Below are 23,723 nucleotides of genomic sequence, written 5' to 3'. Positions count from 1 at the left end.
AGTCGTAGTTAATGATTTGTTAACAGTGAGAATTGGACCTTAAAATAAAGTGTCACCCATAATTCAATATGTCGCTGTAGCTTTAATATAATTCAAAGATACTCTTTCAATGCTTCTCTAAATATGGGAAATATAATTTAATATGTCTGATACGATAACGGCTATATATGGGTGTTTAAACCCTTCATGATGTGTGGTACTGCAGTTTTCCACTAAAAAGAGTTCATTAAAAAAGATGTGCATATGCGACAATAAAAAAAACAATCCCCAACCTCGGAGAGCAGCAAAATGGCAACAATAATCTTTCAACTCCACATCCATCCTCTTTCACACATACATTCAACCCTTATACAGTAAATATGCACAATTAGTGGTTAGTAAATTAATCATTCTCAAAATATAGGGAGGAGGTTTGAAACATATTACTCTTATTAAATCAAAATGTAATTTTTTTCTAAAAATAAACTATTCCAGAGAAATAATTTGCATACAGTATATACAGACAATAGTATATCATAAAGACAGTTTCAGTATTGGATCATAAACATCCATTTAACATTGTCAATAGTCAGATTTAGAAAAAAATAATAATAATCTCTGTCCATCACAAATATAAAACTATTCTTTTCATTTGAAACTTTGAGCTGATTCAAGCACAGCTAAATCACTTAAAGTAAAACAATGTGATTGACTTAACATTTGAGCTCCATGAGTAGAATAATTTTAATAGTCTGGAATTATTAAAAAACAAAAAAACAATGATATTATAATTACATTTAAAAATATATTACTTAAAATAGCTTCAGTGTACATTCAAGGGCAATATTGAATATATTATACTGAATTACAGACTTTCTACCAAACAACTGGAATGTTTCTGGGCAAAAGGAAAAGTTGTGGAGGACTAATTTTAGTGTCTCCCTTCTTTTTTTTTTTTTTTTCTTAATCTTTGATTAGCCTAACTTTCTGTGCTTTAAACAGGAAAAACTTTCATTAAACATCAGATTTCATGCTGGTTTGGAATGCCAAAACACATTAATACATCAATACATGTAAAACTCTTGTTCCACTGAGGTTTCAAGCCTCTGAGGATGGATCAAATCAGAGGTACAGGGAGCACAATTCCTGTATAGATATGTTCACACAGAGGTATCCAGCGGGGTTTAAAAGAGATCTTCAACAATGACTCACCTATGAAAAAGCAAAGAATTTAAATGAGAGGGTTAAGTAAACTAAAACAATATCAAGTTTCCAGTTGTCAAACTGGTCTGCCTTACTATCAAGCAGCTACATTGCCAATAAAAAGCTGATAAACAGGGAGCCATGCCCAGCAAAAAGGAAGCAGTTTCTCAGTCAAAGAACAATCGGACGGAAGGCAGAAGTCAAGTCTTGACGCTCACTAGCCCTCCAAATAACACAACTATTTCCATTGTGACCTGTGAGGTCACACACCAAGAACATTCATAGTCAATAAACAACTACTGGACATTAAAACATGTTTGTTTTTTTTAAATGAGATTATAGTACCATGTTAGTTATTGCCCAGCAACACAAAAATGGGAAGCATTAGCATTTTAAAACATTAACAACTAAAGTCTGTGTCAAAACCAAACATTTCTGGCAGAAAGGTAGCACATAAACACTCTTCCTTAGTAAAAAGTGCTTAGGAAGCCATTTTCCATTAATATTTTATTCTAATGAGATTAAAGTCCTTAGACATTTCAGGCTTTGTTCTATTTAGCACCATTTCCTTGGCGCTCCCACTATGCTGCCACTGTTTACTGAAACATTTCAAATGTCATATTAACTGGAGAAAAATATGTAGCTGCACTGCACAGACTACTTTTATTGCCAGCCATCTGGGAAGAAACTGAATCCTGTTTTCCTATGAAGATTGAAGGTATTTAACATGCAGACTTGGAAACAAAATCAAATACACTCTTAAAAATAAAGGTTCTTCAAAAGGTTCTTCAAGCGATGCCATAGAAGAACCATTTTTGGTTCCACAAAGAACCATCTCTTTCTTGCGTTTTTGTAATCTGAAGAACCTTCTTTCGCCAAAGAACCTTTTGGGAAACAGAAAGGTTCTTCAGATGTTAAAGGTTCTTTATGGAACCATTTAGACAAAAAGGTTCTTCTATGGCATCGTGAAGCACCTTTATTTTTAAGAGTGTATGACCCAGACCCACATGCCTCTAGTTTAGGTATTAAGCTAGTCCCCCTCCCTTCAACTTGTTTTTAAAAAGTCCATTTTAAAAAGCACTGGAACACCTCTATAAACAAAAATAACTAAAAGAGGACAAAAGTTAATAGAAAAGATCTCATTTCATGTCACTGCACATAAAGCATGTTGTGGTAAAGTATTCACCTGTACTTTACATCGAACAGGGTCGAGTCGTCGTCTTCGTCATTTTCTTCATTTAAAGGCGCCATCTCTACATGCTCGGCGGGAGTTGTGATGATGTCATACTTGCGCGTTTTTCTGATCTTCTTTGCCGATCTAATCAAACCAGGGATAGAGAGGACAGGTGAGTGATGTTATGACCTGTATGTTCAATAGTGTATGAGAGTTTTGCAGTGAGTCTAGTAATGGGAAATTCTTATTTCGATTCCGATTCATCAAACTGATTCTGATTCCTTAATTGTTCTATTAATGATCATTTTAGTCATTTTGAAAAAAGAAATGGTCATTCCCTTCCCTTCACAGTCTGTTGCCAAGTTGGTTCATTTTAGAACTGATCTAACAAATAAAATAATTCTTTCAAAGGTTGTGTTTATAGTGACAGGCTTTTCACAGACTTTCTAGAGATGACAATGACTGATTCTAGAATATATTATCATGTAATTAATTTATATTTTTCGTCAGCAAAACTCATAATATAGGCTATTTAATTATATGTCCTAGTCAGTAACTGCATTGACGCAGTCTCGCTTTCTACCACAAAACACAAACGTTCCACGTTCATTAAAGGGGTCATATGATGCGATTTCAATTGTTCCTTTCTCTTTGGAGTGTTACAACTCTTGGTACATAAAGAAGATCTGTAAAGTTGCAAAGACTAAAGTCTCAAATCCAAAGAGATATTCTTTATACAAGTTAAGAGTCAGCCACGCATACCTAAAACACCTCGTTCTAAACACGCCCCCACATATCTACATCACTATGTGGGAAGATTTGCATAACGCCACCCAAATGTTCACACAAAGAAAGGCGGCACAACTTTCATTCTCGCTGTAGTATTGTTGTTGCCACCGCCATGTCGTGAAGGCGCTGTGTGTTTCATTGTGAAAGCGAAACTACTTTGTTTGGCTTTCCAAAAATGGACACGACTAGAAATCAGTGGTCAAGTTGTATTTACAACACTGTTCCAGAACACTTCAACCCAAATATTCAGATGTGTGCAGCACATTTTATGGAGGACTGTTTCCTGATCCTGGAAGAGTAGACTACAATGCCAGCTGTTCTGACTCAAAGACTGCAAGTACGTTTTTTATATTTAAAGAGTTTTTATATTTGATATATTTAAAGCAAGTTTTTTGGGCAGTGTAGAGTAGGGCTTGTTGTTAGTCATTTCTCTGATCACAAAGGAGGAGGGGGCGGAACATTTGGCAAATTAAGATGCAGCACTTATAATATTGCACTGGTTGGCTATTAACTGTGAGCAGACAGAGTGTCAACCAATGCGTTGGAGAATACGGCGAACATAAATAAAGAAACGAAGTTGCTTGTCAGATTTCCCTAACAAGCAACCATATTTTTTAAAATAAGCCCAAAAAACGACCGCAACCCGGGATTTTTTCACGCAACTTTACAAAAAAAGAAGTCCAAAGTCGCGTATAATACGCGGACTTGGCACCTATGGTTCTGAGTCGGTTCTCGGGTTCCCACAGGCGAACCATCTGCTTCCAATGCAGTTAGAGGATTAAATCAGGGATAACGAGTCAACGCTAACAGAGAATCTAGAATGTTCCGAAATTAACGAATTATGCATATTATATATATATATATATATTAGAAGAACAGTTACACAATATGTGGAAAATAATGTTTTTTTAACCTTAAACCGCATAAACATTTCATTACACCAAATAATGTTCTTTTTAGCAGCATCATATGACCCCTAAAGGCCAATTCACACCGCACCGACAAACGCCAACAGACTAGTCTGTCAGAGTTTGTTGGATCAGTGTGTTACCCCTTTTGGCATTGGTCGGAGTTGGTTTATATATATATATATATATATATTAGAAGAACAGTTACACAATTACGCCATTTTCAATTATGAGCAAGGTGGCATTTACTTGGAAACAACAAAAACAGAATATTTGCAAAGTAGGCCTACTCAGACCAACAAAAAAGCCATTTAGATATAAGACAAATTATGTTAGGCCTACCTGAATATTTTTATGACAAGGCACGTGATTAGCAAGGTTGTTAATACGCAGATGAAAATCGAAATGCTTTTGATGGTAGGAAGATCCCTTAAAATGGTAGAAATACGAGATCCAACCGCTGCATCTGTTGCATTATGTGATGAATTTTCTTCTTGAGGGGGTAATGTCGAATTCAGCTGCATCGCTGAGGATGGACGCGTTTGTGGCTCTCCGTTGACATAATGCGCAATGACAATGAGCGCAATAGCCAAAGTATATCGCCACATATTGTTTCCCTATTTAAACTGCTTGCTTAACGTCTTGTATAGTGAAAAGATTTAGTACAGAGAAGGTCTGCAAACTCGAAATGTGAACAACAGCTGGCTGACTAATGGTGTTTGGAAATGATGCGCTGACATCTCAAATATTCCACGGTTCCCACCGTCGGTCGTCAAACATGTCCTGTGTGTGTCTTCGCGAACTATCTGGCTGCCAGCTCGAGTGTTCTGTTTCATTCGTTGGTTTGCACTCCCACGCAGCTCGGCCAGTTATCCAGGATGTTTTCTTGGGAATGCGTGTGGGCAGAAGGAAATGTGGGTTATCCACACCCGGAAGAGCTCCGGGAGGGTCCAGACGAGGAACCAATGCGCATCAGCGCTTACCACAAACGTGGTGTTATGGAAGAAGGGCGTATGTTGATAGTTGTGTTCATTGGCGAAATATTGCATTGTACACGAGAGTGGTCTACACATCAGACAGTTTTACAGTAGACATTTTAATAATGAATTTGAATCTGTAGCCATATGTGTCATCATGTTAGCTATTATAATATTATATATGCTACATGTTGCAAACTATCATATCTATCTATCTATCTGTCTGTCTGTCTGTCTGTCTGTCTGTCTGTCTGTCTGTCTGTCTGTCTATCTATCTATCTATCTATCTATCTATCTGTCTGTCTGTCTTGGTCTGCCTTACTATCAAGCAGCTACATTGCCAATAAAAAGCTGATAAACAGGGAGCCATGCCCAGCAAAAAGGAAGCAGTTTCTCAGTCAAAGAACAATCGGACGGAAGGCAGAAGTCAAGTCTTGACGCTCACTAGCCCTCCAAATAACACAACTATTTCCATTGTGACCTGTGAGGTCACACACCAAGAACATTCATAGTCAATAAACAACTACTGGACATTAAAACATGTTTGTTTTTTTTAAATGAGATTATAGTACCATGTTAGTTATTGCCCAGCAACACAAAAATGGGAAGCATTAGCATTTTAAAACATTAACAACTAAAGTCTGTGTCAAAACCAAACATTTCTGGCAGAAAGGTAGCACATAAACACTCTTCCTTAGTAAAAAGTGCTTAGGAAGCCATTTTCCATTAATATTTTATTCTAATGAGATTAAAGTCCTTAGACATTTCAGGCTTTGTTCTATTTAGCACCATTTCCTTGGCGCTCCCACTATGCTGCCACTGTTTACTGAAACATTTCAAATGTCATATTAACTGGAGAAAAATATGTAGCTGCACTGCACAGACTACTTTTATTGCCAGCCATCTGGGAAGAAACTGAATCCTGTTTTCCTATGAAGATTGAAGGTATTTAACATGCAGACTTGGAAACAAAATCAAATACACTCTTAAAAATAAAGGTTCTTCAAAAGGTTCTTCAAGCGATGCCATAGAAGAACCATTTTTGGTTCCACAAAGAACCATTCAGTCAAAGGTTCTTTAAAGAACCATCTCTTTCTTGCGTTTTTGTAATCTGAAGAACCTTCTTTCGCCAAAGAACCTTTTGGGAAACAGAAAGGTTCTTCAGATGTTAAAGGTTCTTTATGGAACCATTTAGACAAAAAGGTTCTTCTATGGCATCGTGAAGCACCTTTATTTTTAAGAGTGTATGACCCAGACCCACATGCCTCTAGTTTAGGTATTAAGCTAGTCCCCCTCCCTTCAACTTGTTTTTAAAAAGTCCATTTTAAAAAGCACTGGAACACCTCTATAAACAAAAATAACTAAAAGAGGACAAAAGTTAATAGAAAAGATCTCATTTCATGTCACTGCACATAAAGCATGTTGTGGTAAAGTATTCACCTGTACTTTACATCGAACAGGGTCGAGTCGTCGTCTTCGTCATTTTCTTCATTTAAAGGCGCCATCTCTACATGCTCGGCGGGAGTTGTGATGATGTCATACTTGCGCGTTTTTCTGATCTTCTTTGCCGATCTAATCAAACCAGGGATAGAGAGGACAGGTGAGTGATGTTATGACCTGTATGTTCAATAGTGTATGAGAGTTTTGCAGTGAGTCTAGTAATGTGAAATTCTTATTTCGATTCCGATTCATCAAACTGATTCTGATTCCTTAATTGTTCTATTAATGATCATTTTAGTCATTTTGAAAAAAGAAATGGTCATTCCCTTCCCTTCACAGTCTGTTGCCAAGTTGGTTCATTTTAGAACTGATCTAACAAATAAAATAATTCTTTCAAAGGTTGTGTTTATAGTGACAGGCTTTTCACAGACTTTCTAGAGATGACAATGACTGATTCTAGAATATATTATCATGTAATTAATTTATATTTTTCGTCAGCAAAACTCATAATATAGGCTATTTAATTATATGTCCTAGTCAGTAACTGCATTGACGCAGTCTCGCTTTCTACCACAAAACACAAACGTTCCACGTTCATTAAAGGGGTCATATGATGCGATTTCAATTGTTCCTTTCTCTTTGGAGTGTTACAACTCTTGGTACATAAAGAAGATCTGTAAAGTTGCAAAGACTAAAGTCTCAAATCCAAAGAGATATTCTTTATACAAGTTAAGAGTCAGCCACGCATACCTAAAACACCTCGTTCTAAACACGCCCCCACATATCTACATCACTATGTGGGAAGATTTGCATAACGCCACCCAAATGTTCACACAAAGAAAGGCGGCACAACTTTCATTCTCGCTGTAGTATTGTTGTTGCCACCGCCATGTCGTGAAGGCGCTGTGTGTTTCATTGTGAAAGCGAAACTACTTTGTTTGGCTTTCCAAAAATGGACACGACTAGAAATCAGTGGTCAAGTTGTATTTACAACACTGTTCCAGAACACTTCAACCCAAATATTCAGATGTGTGCAGCACATTTTATGGAGGACTGTTTCCTGATCCTGGAAGAGTAGACTACAATGCCAGCTGTTCTGACTCAAAGACTGCAAGTACGTTTTTTATATTTAAAGAGTTTTTATATTTGATATATTTAAAGCAAGTTTTTTGGGCAGTGTAGAGTAGGGCTTGTTGTTAGTCATTTCTCTGATCACAAAGGAGGAGGGGGCGGAACATTTGGCAAATTAAGATGCAGCACTTATAATATTGCACTGGTTGGCTATTAACTGTGAGCAGACAGAGTGTCAACCAATGCGTTGGAGAATACGGCGAACATAAATAAAGAAACGAAGTTGCTTGTCAGATTTCCCTAACAAGCAACCATATTTTTTAAAATAAGCCCAAAAAACGACCGCAACCCGGGATTTTTTCACGCAACTTTACAAAAAAAGAAGTCCAAAGTCGCGTATAATACGCGGACTTGGCACCTATGGTTCTGAGTCGGTTCTCGGGTTCCCACAGGCGAACCATCTGCTTCCAATGCAGTTAGAGGATTAAATCAGGGATAACGAGTCAACGCTAACAGAGAATCTAGAATGTTCCGAAATTAACGAATTATGCATATTATATATATATATATATATATATATATTAGAAGAACAGTTACACAATTACGCCATTTTCAATTATGAGCAAGGTGGCATTTACTTGGAAACAACAAAAACAGAATATTTGCAAAGTAGGCCTACTCAGACCAACAAAAAAGCCATTTAGATATAAGACAAATTATGTTAGGCCTACCTGAATATTTTTATGACAAGGCACGTGATTAGCAAGACTGTTAATACGCAGATGAAAATCGAAATGCTTTTGATGGTAGGAAGATCCCTTAAAATGGTAGAAATACGAGATCCAACCGCTGCATCTGTTGCATTATGTGATGAATTTTCTTCTTGAGGGGGTAATGTCGAATTCAGCTGCATCGCTGAGGATGGACGCGTTTGTGGCTCTCCGTTGACATAATGCGCAATGACAATGAGAGCAATAGCCAAAGTATATCGCCACATATTGTTTCCCTATTTAAACTGCTTGCTTAACGTCTTGTATAGTGAAAAGATTTAGTACAGAGAAGGTCTGCAAACTCGAAATGTGAACAACAGCTGGCTGACTAATGGTGTTTGGAAATGATGCGCTGACATCTCAAATATTCCACGGTTCCCACCGTCGGTCGTCAAACATGTCCTGTGTGTGTCTTCGCGAACTATCTGGCTGCCAGCTCGAGTGTTCTGTTTCATTCGTTGGTTTGCACTCCCACGCAGCTCGGCCAGTTATCCAGGATGTTTTCTTGGGAATGCGTGTGGGCAGAAGGAAATGTGGGTTATCCACACCCGGAAGAGCTCCGGGAGGGTCCAGACGAGGAACCAATGCGCATCAGCGCTTACCACAAACGTGGTGTTATGGAAGAAGGGCGTATGTTGATAGTTGTGTTCATTGGCGAAATATTGCATTGTACACGAGAGTGGTCTACACATCAGACAGTTTTACAGTAGACATTTTAATAATGAATTTGAATCTGTAGCCATATGTGTCATCATGTTAGCTATTATAATATTATATATGCTACATGTTGCAAACCATCATATCTATCTATCTATCTGTCTATCTATCTATCTATCTATCTATCTATCTATCTATCTATCTATCTATCTATCTATCTATCTATCTATCTGTCTGTCTGTCTGTCTGTCCGTCTGTCTAGCCATCCATCCATCCAAAGGCTCTCTTTAAAAACGTGTTAGAATGTTAGATACAGGTGGGTAAAGTTTATTTTGAATTTTTTCAGCCAATTAAAACAGTATACTGCAAGGAACACATATTATTTTATAAATCAGCTAGTTATGTAGACTTTACAAAGAGGTGTTTGTTAAAGAATTAGCCTATATACCACAACAGAAAACCTGAAACCCTTATCTTATCCGAGAAAATCTCTCTTTCTAAAATAAGAGAGCATTAAATGTACCCTGCAGCAAAAACAGCCGGCTTAATATTAGAGAGAGTGGAAAATGGTCATGAAACATGTAATGAGACTGTTTATATTGCAACAACAACAAAAAACTTACTAACATTATAAGTGGACCTTACAGGGATAAATGCATGATTTGACCACTTAAGGTTGTAAGTAAAGGAAATGGGTTATTCTTGGATTAGGCTTTGGCTTTCCTGTGCTCCAGCTTGTTATTTAACAATATTTAACAGAGGAGTCCTTCTAAAGCAAAGAAACTTAAAGATCAGGGAAGTAAAGTGCATAGTTTAGCCACATGATGGCGCAATGTACAAATATACAGTCAAACCAAAAATTATTCAGACACCAGATATAATTATTTATTTTTTTTACTAGTTGGTGCAGGACACTATAGTTCATTTATGTAAGTGAGGATAGCAAAATAAAGTAAACTGTGACATACCCAAAAATTCTTCATACAGTGGACTACTGGTAAAATTGATAACAATTTGGGACCAGTAATTATTCAGACACTTTGACCTGACCATGATTTGCTTAAGTGTTATCTGACATTATTCATTTATGTAAGTGAGGATAGCAAAATAAAGTAAACTGTGACATACCCAAAAATTCTTCATACAGTGGACTACTGGTAAAATTGATAACAATTTGGGACCAGTAATTATTCAGACACTTTGACCAGACCATGATTTGCTTAAGTGTTATCTGACATTATCAAGATGAATTTGTTCTGACACAGTTTAACTCTGAGTTCTTGTCATATTTTATTACCATTTTCTAAACTTAAGCAAATAATCTGATAATATGTAAAATGCTGAAGGTGTTTGAATGATCAAAGACAGTATTGTTACTGTGTATATACAGTCAAACCAAAAATTATTCAGACACCAGATATAATTATTTATTTTTTTTACTAGTTGGTGCAGGACACTATAGTTCATTTATGTAAGTGAGGATAGCAAAATAAAGTAAACTGTGACATACCCAAAAATTCTTCATACAGTGGACTACTGGTAAAATTGATAACAATTTGGGACCAGTAATTATTCAGACACTTTGACCAGACCATGATTTGCTTAAGTGTTATCTGACATTATCAAGATGAATTTGTTCTGACACAGTTTAACTCTGAGTTCTTGTCATATTTTATTACCATTTTCTAAACTTAAGCAAATAATCTGATAATATGTAAAATGCTGAAGGTGTTTGAATGATCAAAGACAGTATTGTTACTGTGTAATATATATATATAATACACAGTACTGTGCAAAAGTCTTTGAGCATTAGTATTTTTTTTCACCAACAAAAAAAGTGGTGTGTAGCATGTCAATAGGAAATATCAGTTTACATTTCTGAGTATTCCTTTTGCCGTTAATTGTAACAATATAGTGAGATTTTTGTATGCACAAGAAGTCTGACAACAGCCAGTGCTCCACACAGATTTTAGATCTCTTTTAGTGTCTTGGAGACATCTACAAGATTTCGTCTGTCTCAGTTTGTTCTGTTTCTTCATGTAAACCCAGGATGGACTGGATGTTGGTGAGATCCGATCTCTGTCTGGAGCACTGGCTGTTGTCAGACTCGTTGTGCATACAAAAATCTCACTGGGTTATTACAATTAATGGCAAAAGATATCTATAGATAAACTACTACTGAATAACATTTCTATACCTGTGACAAATAAAACTTATCAATTAATATGTATACTAACATAAGGGCATATTTAATGTTTATAAGTCAACTCTCAAGTGTACATTATGTTGGAAGAACTGCAAATTTGTTCAGATCCACAGTCCAAAAAAAAAAAAAATTCATATAAGGCCTCAAGAGGGCTCTTAGATATCTGTGTATTTTTCAGACCAGCCCATATTTTATTTAACATTATTTAAACATTTTCTTTGTTTTATTCAGTACTACACTAACATGCATCCAGATTTGTGTGCTGATATTAGAGGCCATAATACCATACATGATCATTTACATAATTACATCTGGGCTGTGACACCACTTTCTACTTATATTTGACTTTTTATTTTTTTATTTTAGTCTAGGTTGTACACAGACAACCAATAGAGTTCAGCTCAAGGCCTCTGCCTTCCATGAACAGTCCACCTGAGCATTTGCTAATGCCTACGTGGCATGCCTTTAGAGAAGGACGGGGAGGGAGTGGAGGAATGATCCAATTACAGTTGCTTAGTAACCAACTGCTGTATGCAGTCTAGCTGTTTAGAGAAGATAGAAAAGAGCCCTTGACAGAGCTGAGCTTCTGCTACTGTGTACACATGGGCTACTTGTTCATAAATTAAACGGTAAAAGTATTTATACAATTTATGCAGATGAGTTTTAGAGCAATATGTTAGTCATATTGCAATATAATTAATCCAATGTGTCTTATTTGGGCCATTGCAAGTTGCATTGAAAAAGCTCTTTGTATTGTTATGCTGTTAATATACACCCTAATCTTATTTATATATGTATGTAACAATAATATAAATTAATATAAAGTTAATATTAAACAAAAGAATTCAAAATTCTAAAATAATCATATACTATTCTGTTTTAAACAGTTTTGACTATTTAGTTACAGAATTTCTTTGATTTGTATTATTATTATTAAAGACGTCATAATAGCAACACTGTGAATTCAAATTGAATCATTTTAGCTCAATTATCCTATAGGTATAAATGAATAGTGAAGATGTCTGAAATGTACAACTCATGGAATTACTGAATAATATCTCTGCGTATTAAATTAAAATATAATAACACTACTAACATGACACGGGCCTTCTGGGCCTTATTAATTAACAGACGTTTTTGATATTTAACACAATTTAAGGTCAAGGACTGAGTGAAGACACAAAATTAGATCAATCAACCTCAACTTGTTTCGACTGACTTCATCTTTCAAATGTTGACATTCAGATGAAACTACAAAATCAAGAAGGGCAGAGAGAGTTATTTAAATCACATTGTGATGAGATCAGGTTGGAAATTTCAGGTATAATATATATATAAGAAAACAATTTTCAATTAATCTAATATGGTCTGTGGGTATCATTATTATAAGAGACTTTAAAACGTAGTTCTACAACATAACACTGTCATACTGTCATATCTCAAACATCAGTTTTGAAGCTGCTGTTTTTTTAAAACGTAAATTATTCAAAGTCTCACAATCCTGTGTTGCCGTTTTCTAATAATTATTATTTGTTTAACACTTTTAAGGTATGACTGCTCTTCAGGCCTCTTCAAGTAGCCTAAACTACTCATAAATCAAATTTTGATATGCTGTTCAAACGTTTGGGATCAGTAAGATTTGTAATGCTTTTTAAAGAAGTCTCTTGTTCATCAAGGCTGCATTTATTTGACCATTTCTGATGTAAATCCAAAACAAAAGAAATTAGTCAGAACGCATGGTTCATAAATGCAAATGATCTTCTTGGTTTTAGAACTACAAACTGAGCAGCTCTTATGTTTTGCGTTGTTAAGAATGCCATGGCTTTATATAAGTGGTACAGTAAGGCAAGTAGTTATTGTATCAGCTTTATTTGAAATGGGAATGCTTTGTTGTTGTATCGTTAGTAGGCTATTTGTGGTTAAATGATAGTATAGACAATATTCTAGAGTAAAAATGTGTTTGTTTTTACGGTCACTGAAATCTAACGTTAGTTTACAGATACAGTCATGGACGCAGCGCTTCTTCTACCCAGAATGCTGCAGTGAGAGGAAGTTGTGTCTGCTTACGCTGAAGCTCAGGGCAGTCCACTGACTCGATCAGTATAACAGCGCAGGCAGAGGACGAGGAGTGCAGACGGGAGAGAGCAGACGGCGGGGACGGGCGAAGATGGCGATGCGGCGCGCTCCGACTGAGAAGAGCTCATTAAAACGAAGAAGATTAAGGAAGAGAATGGCGTCGACCCGTTCAGACGAAAGAGCAGTTCTCGACGGTGGGAACATGGTAAGATTTCATTGTAGATTCTAACTTCTAAACGTGTTTGAGCGAGTGCTACAGACGCACCAATATGGTGGAAAAGGAGAGGGTTCGACGAGGTGTTGTAAAATGGCCATGATGGGGCCATTGCCAAGTACTGAAAAATGGCATTCCGTCGTTTTAATCGACGATTTTATTGTAAAAACATCGCGAAAATGCTAGGAAAACAATGCATGGATATGTTGCAGGAAAACTGTGAAGATTTCAACTGACAGCAACGACGAGAAACAAGGATTTAACTGTCTACGCATTTTAAATTCGCTTTGTCCTTGAGGGGACAAAGTGTCCTTGTAACGTTTGAAAGCGGGAAAAAATTATATCAAATAACAATATTGTTGTAACAATGCAATTTTGGACGTTCCATTGCCAGACTCAACATTTTGAGTGTCTTTTGTTGATTTCCAAATGTTTTTGAATAAACAATTTTATTGAACATTTTAATGTTATTTTTGTGTGTGTTAATTACTGAAAAAACATTTTCTTTAACCCTGATGTACATTGTTTTGAACTTCTTCAGAGAACATTGTGAATATCTCAACTTACCTTAGGATTTAGCACATAATTTTGATGTTTTACTTTATTTTAAGATTCTATTTTTATCTGCATAAAATGTAATGGTTAAACATTTGTTCATTTTATGGGTTTTTTCCACTTGGTAATGAACTTAAATAAAGGTATCCACTTGTATTTCTTGTATTTTGAACAACATTTATGCTGTATTTCTCGATGTTAAATAATAGGGTGTTGGCTTTTAACCCATTGTGGTCCACAAGAGGAATTTATATTTAAAAAAAAAAATCTAAACTTGTTTCTTTATTTCTGTTTTCCTTTTTTGGTCAGAGATTTGTGTGAAGTAAATTTTTTACCTGATTAGTACTGTTTTGAAGTATTAAATGCCTTAAAATTGTGCAAAAATATTGATCAGCTTATAAAAAAAAGTCAAATTAAACCTGGAATTTTTGAAAAACCTGGTTTTTGACACAATATCATAGAAACATATAACCTAGAAAGTAATGCTTTTTAGTATGTCTTTATTTAAAGTGCAAAATGATAGCTTTGAAATTATATATGAGGTCTTAATAAATAAGTTCATAGACTTAACTGTTCACTCCACTGATGTTCAGAAAACAAAGGTTGCTACAAATGTTGCATGTAAGAATAAATAAAACGTAAGCCCTTCAGTAATGTTTCTATATAAAAGAGGTTTCTGATTTATGTATATTCTTTGGTGTATATGATGTATTGTCATGTTACGTACATGATGTAGATTTTAAACAATAGTTATTGCCATTTACTTGGACGTTGGTTAAAGAAATTGTATTTCACGTAGAGGAATTCCATAACTGAAATAAATATTTATTTTGGACATTTTGACGCTGAAGTGAGCATTACTATGTAAAGGAGACAATACAATACTAATTGTCTAAATTGTTTTTTTGTGTACAGGAATCGGAACAACTAGATGAAAGATGATGGCGTTTCGTTCAGTCTCATATCATGTAAATGTAAGTGTCAATGTAATGTAAAAAAATAAATAACTGCTGTGCTTTGTACATTACATTTAAGCAATCTTTCACCTTTTATTTACTTAATCACTGACTTACCACTAGGTTGTGCTCTAAATCAAATTGTAAGAGGAATTTTCGATTAAACGAAGAATCTTTTGTTGTTAAAGGATCCTGATCTGCCAAACGTCAAAGAAAGATGAGGAAAAGGATTTTCGCTGTAAGTATTGCACTTAAAGAAACCTTGTCGAAGCCTAAGCTATTTCTTATGTTTTCTTGAAAGTCGTACAGTTTGTTTTTGCTACTTTATGGTTGTGTGGTATATATATATATATATATATATATATATATATATTAATGCTTCCAATTTACTTCAGTTTTACTTAAAGTAGTTTTACACAATTTGAGTAAATCGACAGTATGACTTTTTTCCCCCCTAAATCCAGGTACGTACAATAAATTCTAAACCGCATATGTTTTCAAAAATTTTAAGTTTGTTTTTTCTGCTTTATTGTTGTGTGTTATATATATATATATATATATATATATATATATATATTAATGCTTCCAATTTACTTCAGTTTTACTTAAAGTAGTTTTACACAATTTGAGTAAATCGACAGTATGACTTTTTTCCCCCCTAAATCCAGGTACGTACAATAAATTCTAAACCGCATATGTTTTCAAAAATTTTAATCCATCAAAAAATATATAGAACCGGAGTTTGCTATGGTAGCCATACCATTTGTTAATGTAACCGTATCATTCTACTTGAACTTTTAACTTAAAGGGGTCCTATGATGTTGCTAAAAAGAACATTATTTGGTGTAATGCAATGTGTTTATGCGGTTTAAGGTTAAAAAAACGCATTATTTTCCATATAATGTACATTATTGATACCTAATTGCGCTGCCTTTCTGAAACGCGTCAATTTTTTATAAAGCTCATTGTTCTAAAAAAGCGAGGTGTGCTCTGATTGGCCAGCTATCCAGTGCGTTGTGATTGGCCGAATACCTCAAGTGTGTGGCGGAAATGTTACACCCCTTACTGTGATGCCGTCTCCCAGCAGGACAAGACAAAACCAATAAAACCCATTACAAACAAGGCATTTGTTGCATCCAGTGGGGACATAATTACGGATTATAATGACTTATACTGTCTTTTTACGCGTTGCGTATCGTGCCGCGTAAACATAAAACCATGTCTGCATTTGTGATCGGAGAAACAACAAGCGCTACTCTACACTGCTCAAAACTCGCATTTGAATCATCAGTGGCAAATAATTTAAATATAATAAACATACTTACAGGCTGTGAGTCAGAAGCGCCAGACTACCCATGCAAAGTTGGAACTGCCCCACTTTATAGAAACAGCCTTTGTGCCACAGACGTAGTAAGCTACTGGTTCAGGAAACGGTTCTCATCCTCCATAAAATGCGCAGCACACATCTGAATATTTTTGTTGAACTGTTCTGGAACACTGTTGTAAATACAACTTAACCACCGATTTTCTAGTTGTGTTCTCTTTTGGAAGGCCAAATAAAGTAGTTTCGCTTTCACAAGGAAACACACAGTGACTTCACAACATGGCAGCGGTGGCAATAGCAAGAATTAAAATTTACGCCACCTTTTTTTGCGTAAACATTTGGGCGGCGTTATGCAAATCTTCCCACATGGTGATGTAGACATGTGGGGGCGTGTTAGAACGAGCCGTTTTAGGTAGGAATGGTTGACTCTTAAACTTTATAAAGAATATCTCTTTGGATTTGAGACTTTAATATTTGCAACTTTACATATCATCTTTATGCACCAAGAGCTTGTAACTAGAGCCCGACCGATATATCGTTTTGCCGATATTATCGGCCAATATGAGCCTGTGAATATGCCGCCGATATGATTTTTTTTTTTTTTACAGAACATATAATGCAGATAAAATGCTTGAAATGGTGTAATTACTTAGTTTGTCCGTGCTCCATTGTTTGCTACTGGTGACCTGGATGAGACGCTTTAAAGCTTAAGTCTATGGAAAACCATTGAAACTTTGAACAGCCATATCTCCGATATATCAAGTGTACGTCTCAAGGCCCTCTTTCGAATGAGACCATGTAGGGATGTAACGGTATGAAAATTTCATATCACGATTATAGTGACCAAAGTTATCACGGTTATCAATATTATCATGGTTTTGTTAAAATTAGATTAAAATGTTCAAAAAGAACTAATACACACACTGAAAACATTTCAATAAGTTTTATATTTGAAAATCAACAAACACAATTAGCAGCTGTATGCACTTTTTTTTTTTTTAGCATAAACATTAAATTAACATTAACATGAAGCCCTAATAATAATAATAAATCATTTATTTATATATATATATATATATATATTACACACAAACACACATTTCAAATGAACAAAATAAGTTGATGGGTTAAACGAGCAAAAATGCTTTACATGTCTTGAAATAATAATTTCTAAACATTAAACATTGACTGTCAGTCTTTATTCACCTGTTTCTCGTTGTTTCTCATTAAAATTAATTAAAGTAAATAGTGTAAATTACATGGCTAATGTCATAGAATAGCACATTGTAACGCAGTGTTACAACGTGCCCCATCTGCGCAACTGGAATGTAAAACTGGTTAGTGTCTTCTGATAGTAATCGAAGCATTAAAAAACTATCTGAACTGATAAATAACAGATTGGAGATTAAAATAATAGCAGATTCATGAATGAATGTTCCAAAGTGAAATAAACTTCAACGGAATAAAGTTGAATGGAATTGAATTGAATTAAAGTTGAATAAACTTAAACTTTTCTGTTCAGTGCACTGATGTCAGACTCATTTTGGATAGTAAAGTTTATTGTTAAATGCCCTTACATATCTCTGTCACCGTTATAAGTGTTTGATCACCATATTTGAGAGATCATTGCAAAAAATGTGTTTATGTATATATTGTTTTCTATATATAGTACCAATCAAATTTTTGGACACATGAATGGGAAAGTGTCCAAACTTTTGACTGGTACTGTACTATAATATGCACAAAGAATATCGACCGTTATATCGGTATCGGCCTTTTTTAAAAATATTAAAAAAAAAATTTTTTACTCCCTAATATCGGGATCGGCCCCAAAAGAAACATATCGGTCGGGCTCTACTTGTAACACTTCAAAGAGAAAGGAAAAATTTAAATCGCATCATATGACCCCTTTAACATCCAACTTTAACGATGAAATGCAGACAGAAAAAAAAAATGCATTTATTAATAGAAAAAAATAAAGGCAAAATTATTGCACAATGTATTTTGGGAATAGTGTGGAAAAACACTATTTAGGCCTGTATGTATAACAGTTGTACGTGACAATTATCACTTTCAATAAATTTTTTCTAGAAAAATGTTTTGTCACATTAGACAATATACCTAATGGCATAATTTGCTTTTCGTTGCACAATTAATAGCTGGAACATTGCGATTTTTACTAATTGAATTAATTTTAATTGTTTAAATTATTCATTCAATTACAATAATTTATTTATATTTTACCCCTGAGAACATGTCAGCATCCCTAGTGTGAACCGCTTTAATGCAGCAAACGAAAAAGAAAAATTAAAGGATGCATCACATTACAACAAAAGGGCCTTTCGCACCGCAGGAACCTTTTCATAGTACCAGAATTAATTGTGGAACTACCCACTTTTTGGCGTGTTCGCACGTGCAGGCACTTGTATCAAATGTAGCACTGCCAGTTGTCGTTGGAGATTCAATCTTTCAATCACTTTACGCAGCCTATATGTCGACATTTCGAGGTTGGTTTCATACTCTCATCCTGTGCAGCGCTGCTTCGAATCGAATGCGCCTAATGGCGGAGGGAGGCGAGTGCGAGTGATTAAAAATGCTCCAACTACTTTAAAAGCCGACATCTTGCCACATTTAGGCTTTTATGAACAACCTGAGCACGACCTGGAGAAGACACACGCTGTGTATAAATCATGTCACGCACAATGAAATATGTAGGGGGTAGGGATGGGCAAATGAAGCCTCCTGAAGCACTGAGGCTTTCCTCTTGACCGTTTCGGGCAAAGCTTCAAGTGTCTCGAAAACAGCGCCATCTGGTGGTTCATAAAAAATATAGCAGCCAAAAGCCTGTGAAAGATGCTCCATAGGATGAGGCATCTACCACATATTCCACAGATCGATTCGTTATGTGCATAAGTGTTTGAGTTTCTGAGAAATTCATTTACCCATTAAACTGCAATTTAATACCAATACGAATATCAATATGATGTAATAGAAGAATAATGTACTCATATGAATTGCATATGACACGTATTGAATTTTTCTGAAATAATTTGTATTCTTCATATTACTTATATGACTGGGTATCTAAAATGTAACTGAATAAGTCCGAATTAAAACTTATTCGTAAAGTAAGATCTGGGGGATTGAACATTTCGACACGCAAAGTGAATCGCGCACATGACTGGACAGAAAGTGAAGCTTCATTTGTCATTGGTCACGTGATTTCTATGACAATTAATAACACAACACAAGCTTTGAATCGAGGCTTCATCTGGCACGCCTATTTATTCTCGACACAAGCTCCGATGCCTCGGTTCAAATGTCACATCACTAGCAGGGGGTAATACCACTAACTTAAGAAACCAGGTCAGGTACAGTTCATATATCTGACTGCTTGTATTTGACAAAATTGTATAAATGTGAAGTAAAATTGAAAATTGAGGATGCAGTGCATTGTCAATGCATTGTGATGCATCGTGATATCGAATCGATGACATAATCGTAACCGAACCGTGAGACCAGTGTAGGTTCACACCCCTACAAATTAGCTACTTCATTGCAGCCAGAGTAAAGGAGTCTGTTATCACTGTTCTGACTCGGAGGAAGCTCATTCACTGCTCATCTGTCACTCATATTACGCGTTCATAACCCACCCTGTCTCCGTTGCGAACGTGTTACACTTCAGAAAAAAATTTCTATGGATTAAACATGAAGCTAAAAACACGCGATTATGACAGTGTATGATTTTCATAAGATTCTGGCTATTTTCATAATACAGTGTGTTTACATGAGAAATGCTAAGCAGGTGTAGCAATTAGCTTGATATAAAAGGCTACAAATAACACATTTCTGCAACATTATATGACCAAAACCCTCATTAGATCGCAATCTGAAGTTATTACAAACACTCAATGGTGGTTTAAAGTGAGTTTTGAGCATATTATAAAAAAGCATAGTATAAATTCTTATGTAGCTTGATGCTACAGTGTGCATGAATGGTCACAGATGTGTTTTCTTTGAAGCCTCGCCAGAGCCAATCACTGATTTAGGCACATAAAGTATGCTGTATGCTTATTGGCTCACTGACATTGACCAGATTAACCCCTTGGCTATTGAAATTTGGTACCGAACAAGACAAGTTGGTACCTAAAAAGTATCGAACTCGATACCCAGCACTAAATGTGACAAACTCAAGCAGCTAATGTGTTCTCAAATGATAGTGGAATGTTTTATACTTCTGATCTCACGGATTCTCTTTATCCCTGCAGGTGATGTTTGCCTGAAGAGGAAGCTTCAGCAAAGTTTCAAGGAAGGGAAGACTACTCTGTAAGTCCTCACAGTGTTATTTGTATTAAGGTTTTACTCCATATGTCTGTCATTTCAGCTACATTTAGGTCCCACAGCTCTAGTACCGTATTTTAGCCCCAGCAAATGTAGTAGTCAGGAAACAGCATAAAATGGACGTTTCGCCAAAATAGTCAATTTAGAATCGCTGCAGTTCATCAGCTTTACAGAAGGGTAAGAACAATTTCAAAGCTTAATAAAGTGGCGTTGAGAATGGCTACCTGTTACAGCTTGGAAAAGTGTAAATGTTCCGCTTTTTTCACTTCGTATTGATGACCGCATGTTTTACATTTACTTGTCTTCAGTACCTGAGCATGCTTGGGTGCCGTCTTCACTTCATCTTGTTTTCAATGGAAACCTTTCTTGAGATTAGTGACTCGTTTCTTGTGGAGTCTATTCTGCTTTTGTGTAACTTGTTTTACACACCTTGATCTGTGCCACAATTGGCCTCCTCTTGTTTTCACTGGCTGTTGCATACTTCATTATGCGTTGGAAGAGTTCGCTGTCACTTGCACTAGTGCCACATTTATACTGGGATACACTTCACGGCATTTCCGGGTTCTCTGTGTGACATGTAGAGTGATCGCTGAAACTTTTTCTGCTTTTGATTTTGGGATGGGTATCCAGATAGGGACAGACCAGAAAACATGGTATGTTACCATTGCACATTAAATAGTGTGCCTATTCCAGTGCATTATTCCATGTTCTTCATATTAAGACACGGTTTAATTTGAGCTACCATCTAATTATCTTATTGACATTAATCAAAAGGGATTCAAACAGTTTAGAAGGAAAATGAACTTGACTTGAGAAGAAAGCTACTGACATTATCAGTAAGCAAATGCCTTGCGTTTATTGAGAATGAAGCTGTGACTTGGAGTCTCTTTAATCACTTTTCAGAAGCCTGGCTTTTATTAAATGTACTTCATACCTGGCCCTTTTTTTCCCCTTTGGGAATTTTTTTCTTTGTAACATTTGGGACAACTTGTTTTCTTTTTGTAAAATCCCTTTCATATTTGCACTTATACACATCTGTATGCAAATTTCTCTATTTATGAATAGACCTTTTCTAATGTCACTTCTCACTTTTGGTGGTTAAGCCGCTTTAGTGACACTTTTATTTATATATATATATATATAAGATTGAAGTCTCAGCAGCCTAAACAATCCGAATGACATAAACGTATCGATTTTACAGTTGTTGTTTTTTGATCATATTCTTTAATACATTTTTTAATTTTGCCCCAAGTTGCACATTGTAATAACATTATCACAAGGACAGACACACTACAGTAATTTATTACACTTCAATAATAGAAGTTCTCACTTATTCATTTCAATGCCTTTTAACTCTGTAGACTTCTAACTTGGGTACATCTTTGTTCTTGTCAGTAGGTACGTACGTTTACATGGACACTTTTTGCTTCTATCGGAATGAATTCATTCTGATTGACGAATCCGAACGTAGTGTTTACATGAACGCTAAATAAAGTGATCCAAGTTGATATGCGTGTTTGTCACAAGCTTCTGATCGGATTTACTCTTTTGACATGCGCATACTGCATGAATATACAGAGTTTCCCGCTGTTGTCGCATACTGTTTTTTACTGTGTAAAAAGCACACTTGATATTTATCTACTTCGGGTCCTAATTAGGCGACGACCAGCACATAAACTGTTGTGCTGTAGTGCTTACTTCATAAAGCCGTAAAGGTGCCCCTTCCCGCACCCAAAACCAGTCGTCTGAGGATGATGGTCTTAAACGAGGACTGGTGGGATGTTGTGCTGCTCCACTTCACATACGTTGCGTGAAAGGGGAGTTTTATAATGACGGGACACTCACTTATGACACTTCATACACCAGGAAGAATAGCTCATTCCGCACGTCATACGTCATTACGCTATTTTTACGTCCATTCACATACGCAGTACTTTCCAGTTTCGGTCTTCAATCCGATCAAGCGTTTACATGTCCTCTCGCTCAGATTACAAAAGGAATAAACCACCCCTTACAATCCAAACGAAATCTGAATCTGATCTGGCCAATTCAATCTGATTGATGTGGTTACATGTGATTAAAAAAAAAATTAAAATAAAAAATTAATTCTGATTGTGCTTCTATTCCTATTACGAGCGGATTAGTAGGGTCCATGTAAACTCGGCTAATGACTATTATTACAAAGATTGGAATAAAGTAACCTTTTGTGAAGCACATTTACAGAAATGATAGCTAATGACAGACATATGTTGTAACACTACAGGATTTCAAAATGCTTTTGTTTTTTTTCTGTTTCTTTTTTTTTGTTGTGATCATTTAAACTATGGGTCTATCATAAAGCTACTTTCTGAGTACCAAATTAATAAATACTTGGTAATAAGAACTTAGAAGTGAACCAAATCCAGGTATTATAGATTTTTCCGGTAGTTGAAAGAAAAGGTTTCTGTAGTGATGTTTCTTGTGATTAATGCTTCTGAAATTGTGCGAATAGTTTCTTGCACCTGCATCGGTAGGTGAATGTAACGAAATCAAAAGCTGCGGAAACTACGTAGCAGTTTTCTATAAGCATTTTACCATCAATTTATGAAAAATAATGCACTTTGTTGTTATTGTCTGTTATTATGCTACTGATATTGTATGGACAAGTTCTGCATGTTAATTTTGAAGTTGTTCTAATTGACCATATGAAGCTACCTTGGGAGATTGACCATTGTCTTAAACTTGATAATCGTTAGTTTGAGAACTATATAAAAGAGGATACTGATAAAAGAATTTGTTTTGTTCATAGCTACACCATAGTTGTACGTTACAGTTTATATGAAAAGCTGTAATCGCATCTTAAAGAGTACATTTGGGGTTTACATGTTTTCCCTTCTCCTTTTTGATTTCATTAAGAACCAATTCTGGACAGTCAAGTGGAGACTACTGCTTAATGAGGAAGATGGCGGCTCATGTTTTGCTTTTGGATTTGGAAAGACATTTGATTTGCTATGATATTTTAATTCATTCGCTAATGTGCTCAACAATTGTATGTATTTTCTCATTTTACTGCATTGTTGTTTTGATGAAATGCCTGTATTTAA

The 23,723-nt window shown here is 35.6% G+C and overlaps 2 protein-coding genes and 1 long non-coding RNA gene across 5 annotated transcripts; 1 reads left to right on the top strand and 2 right to left on the bottom strand.

The window, feature by feature from the left end:
* Positions 1-5,025, bottom strand: LOC107601636 (membrane protein FAM174B-like). The gene is made up of 3 exons (XM_016293887.1): positions 4,396-5,025; positions 2,369-2,500; positions 1-1,191 (listed from the first exon to the last, which is right to left on the bottom strand). Exons 1-3 carry the CDS (start codon positions 4,659-4,661, stop codon positions 1,188-1,190), a joined length of 402 nt encoding a protein of 133 aa, XP_016149373.1. The 5' UTR covers positions 4,662-5,025; the 3' UTR covers positions 1-1,187.
* Positions 5,026-6,466: 1,441 nt separating this feature from the next.
* On the bottom strand, positions 6,467-8,902 carry LOC107601635 (membrane protein FAM174B-like). The gene is made up of 2 exons (XM_016293886.1): positions 8,273-8,902; positions 6,467-6,602 (listed from the first exon to the last, which is right to left on the bottom strand). Exons 1-2 carry the CDS (start codon positions 8,536-8,538, stop codon positions 6,467-6,469), a joined length of 402 nt encoding a protein of 133 aa, XP_016149372.1. The 5' UTR covers positions 8,539-8,902.
* Positions 8,903-11,737: 2,835 nt separating this feature from the next.
* On the top strand, positions 11,738-23,723 carry LOC107601650 (uncharacterized). 3 transcript variants are annotated; one of them, XR_001610960.1, is made up of 6 exons: positions 11,738-11,803; positions 13,208-13,455; positions 14,935-14,993; positions 15,164-15,213; positions 20,568-20,625; positions 23,536-23,723. It is a non-coding gene; the product is annotated as an uncharacterized lncRNA (long non-coding RNA). The 3 variants fall into 3 exon arrangements; XR_001610959.1 differs by having other exon boundaries at positions 11,752-11,803; positions 13,167-13,455; XR_001610961.1 differs by having other exon boundaries at positions 11,789-11,803; positions 13,174-13,455.

Source organism: Sinocyclocheilus grahami, unplaced genomic scaffold, assembly GCF_001515645.1.
Source record: "Sinocyclocheilus grahami isolate Dianchi unplaced genomic scaffold, SAMN03320097.WGS_v1.1 scaffold309.1, whole genome shotgun sequence".
Classification (NCBI taxonomy): domain Eukaryota; kingdom Metazoa; phylum Chordata; class Actinopteri; order Cypriniformes; family Cyprinidae; genus Sinocyclocheilus; species Sinocyclocheilus grahami.
This window is presented reverse-complemented; position numbering and strand designations above follow the sequence as displayed.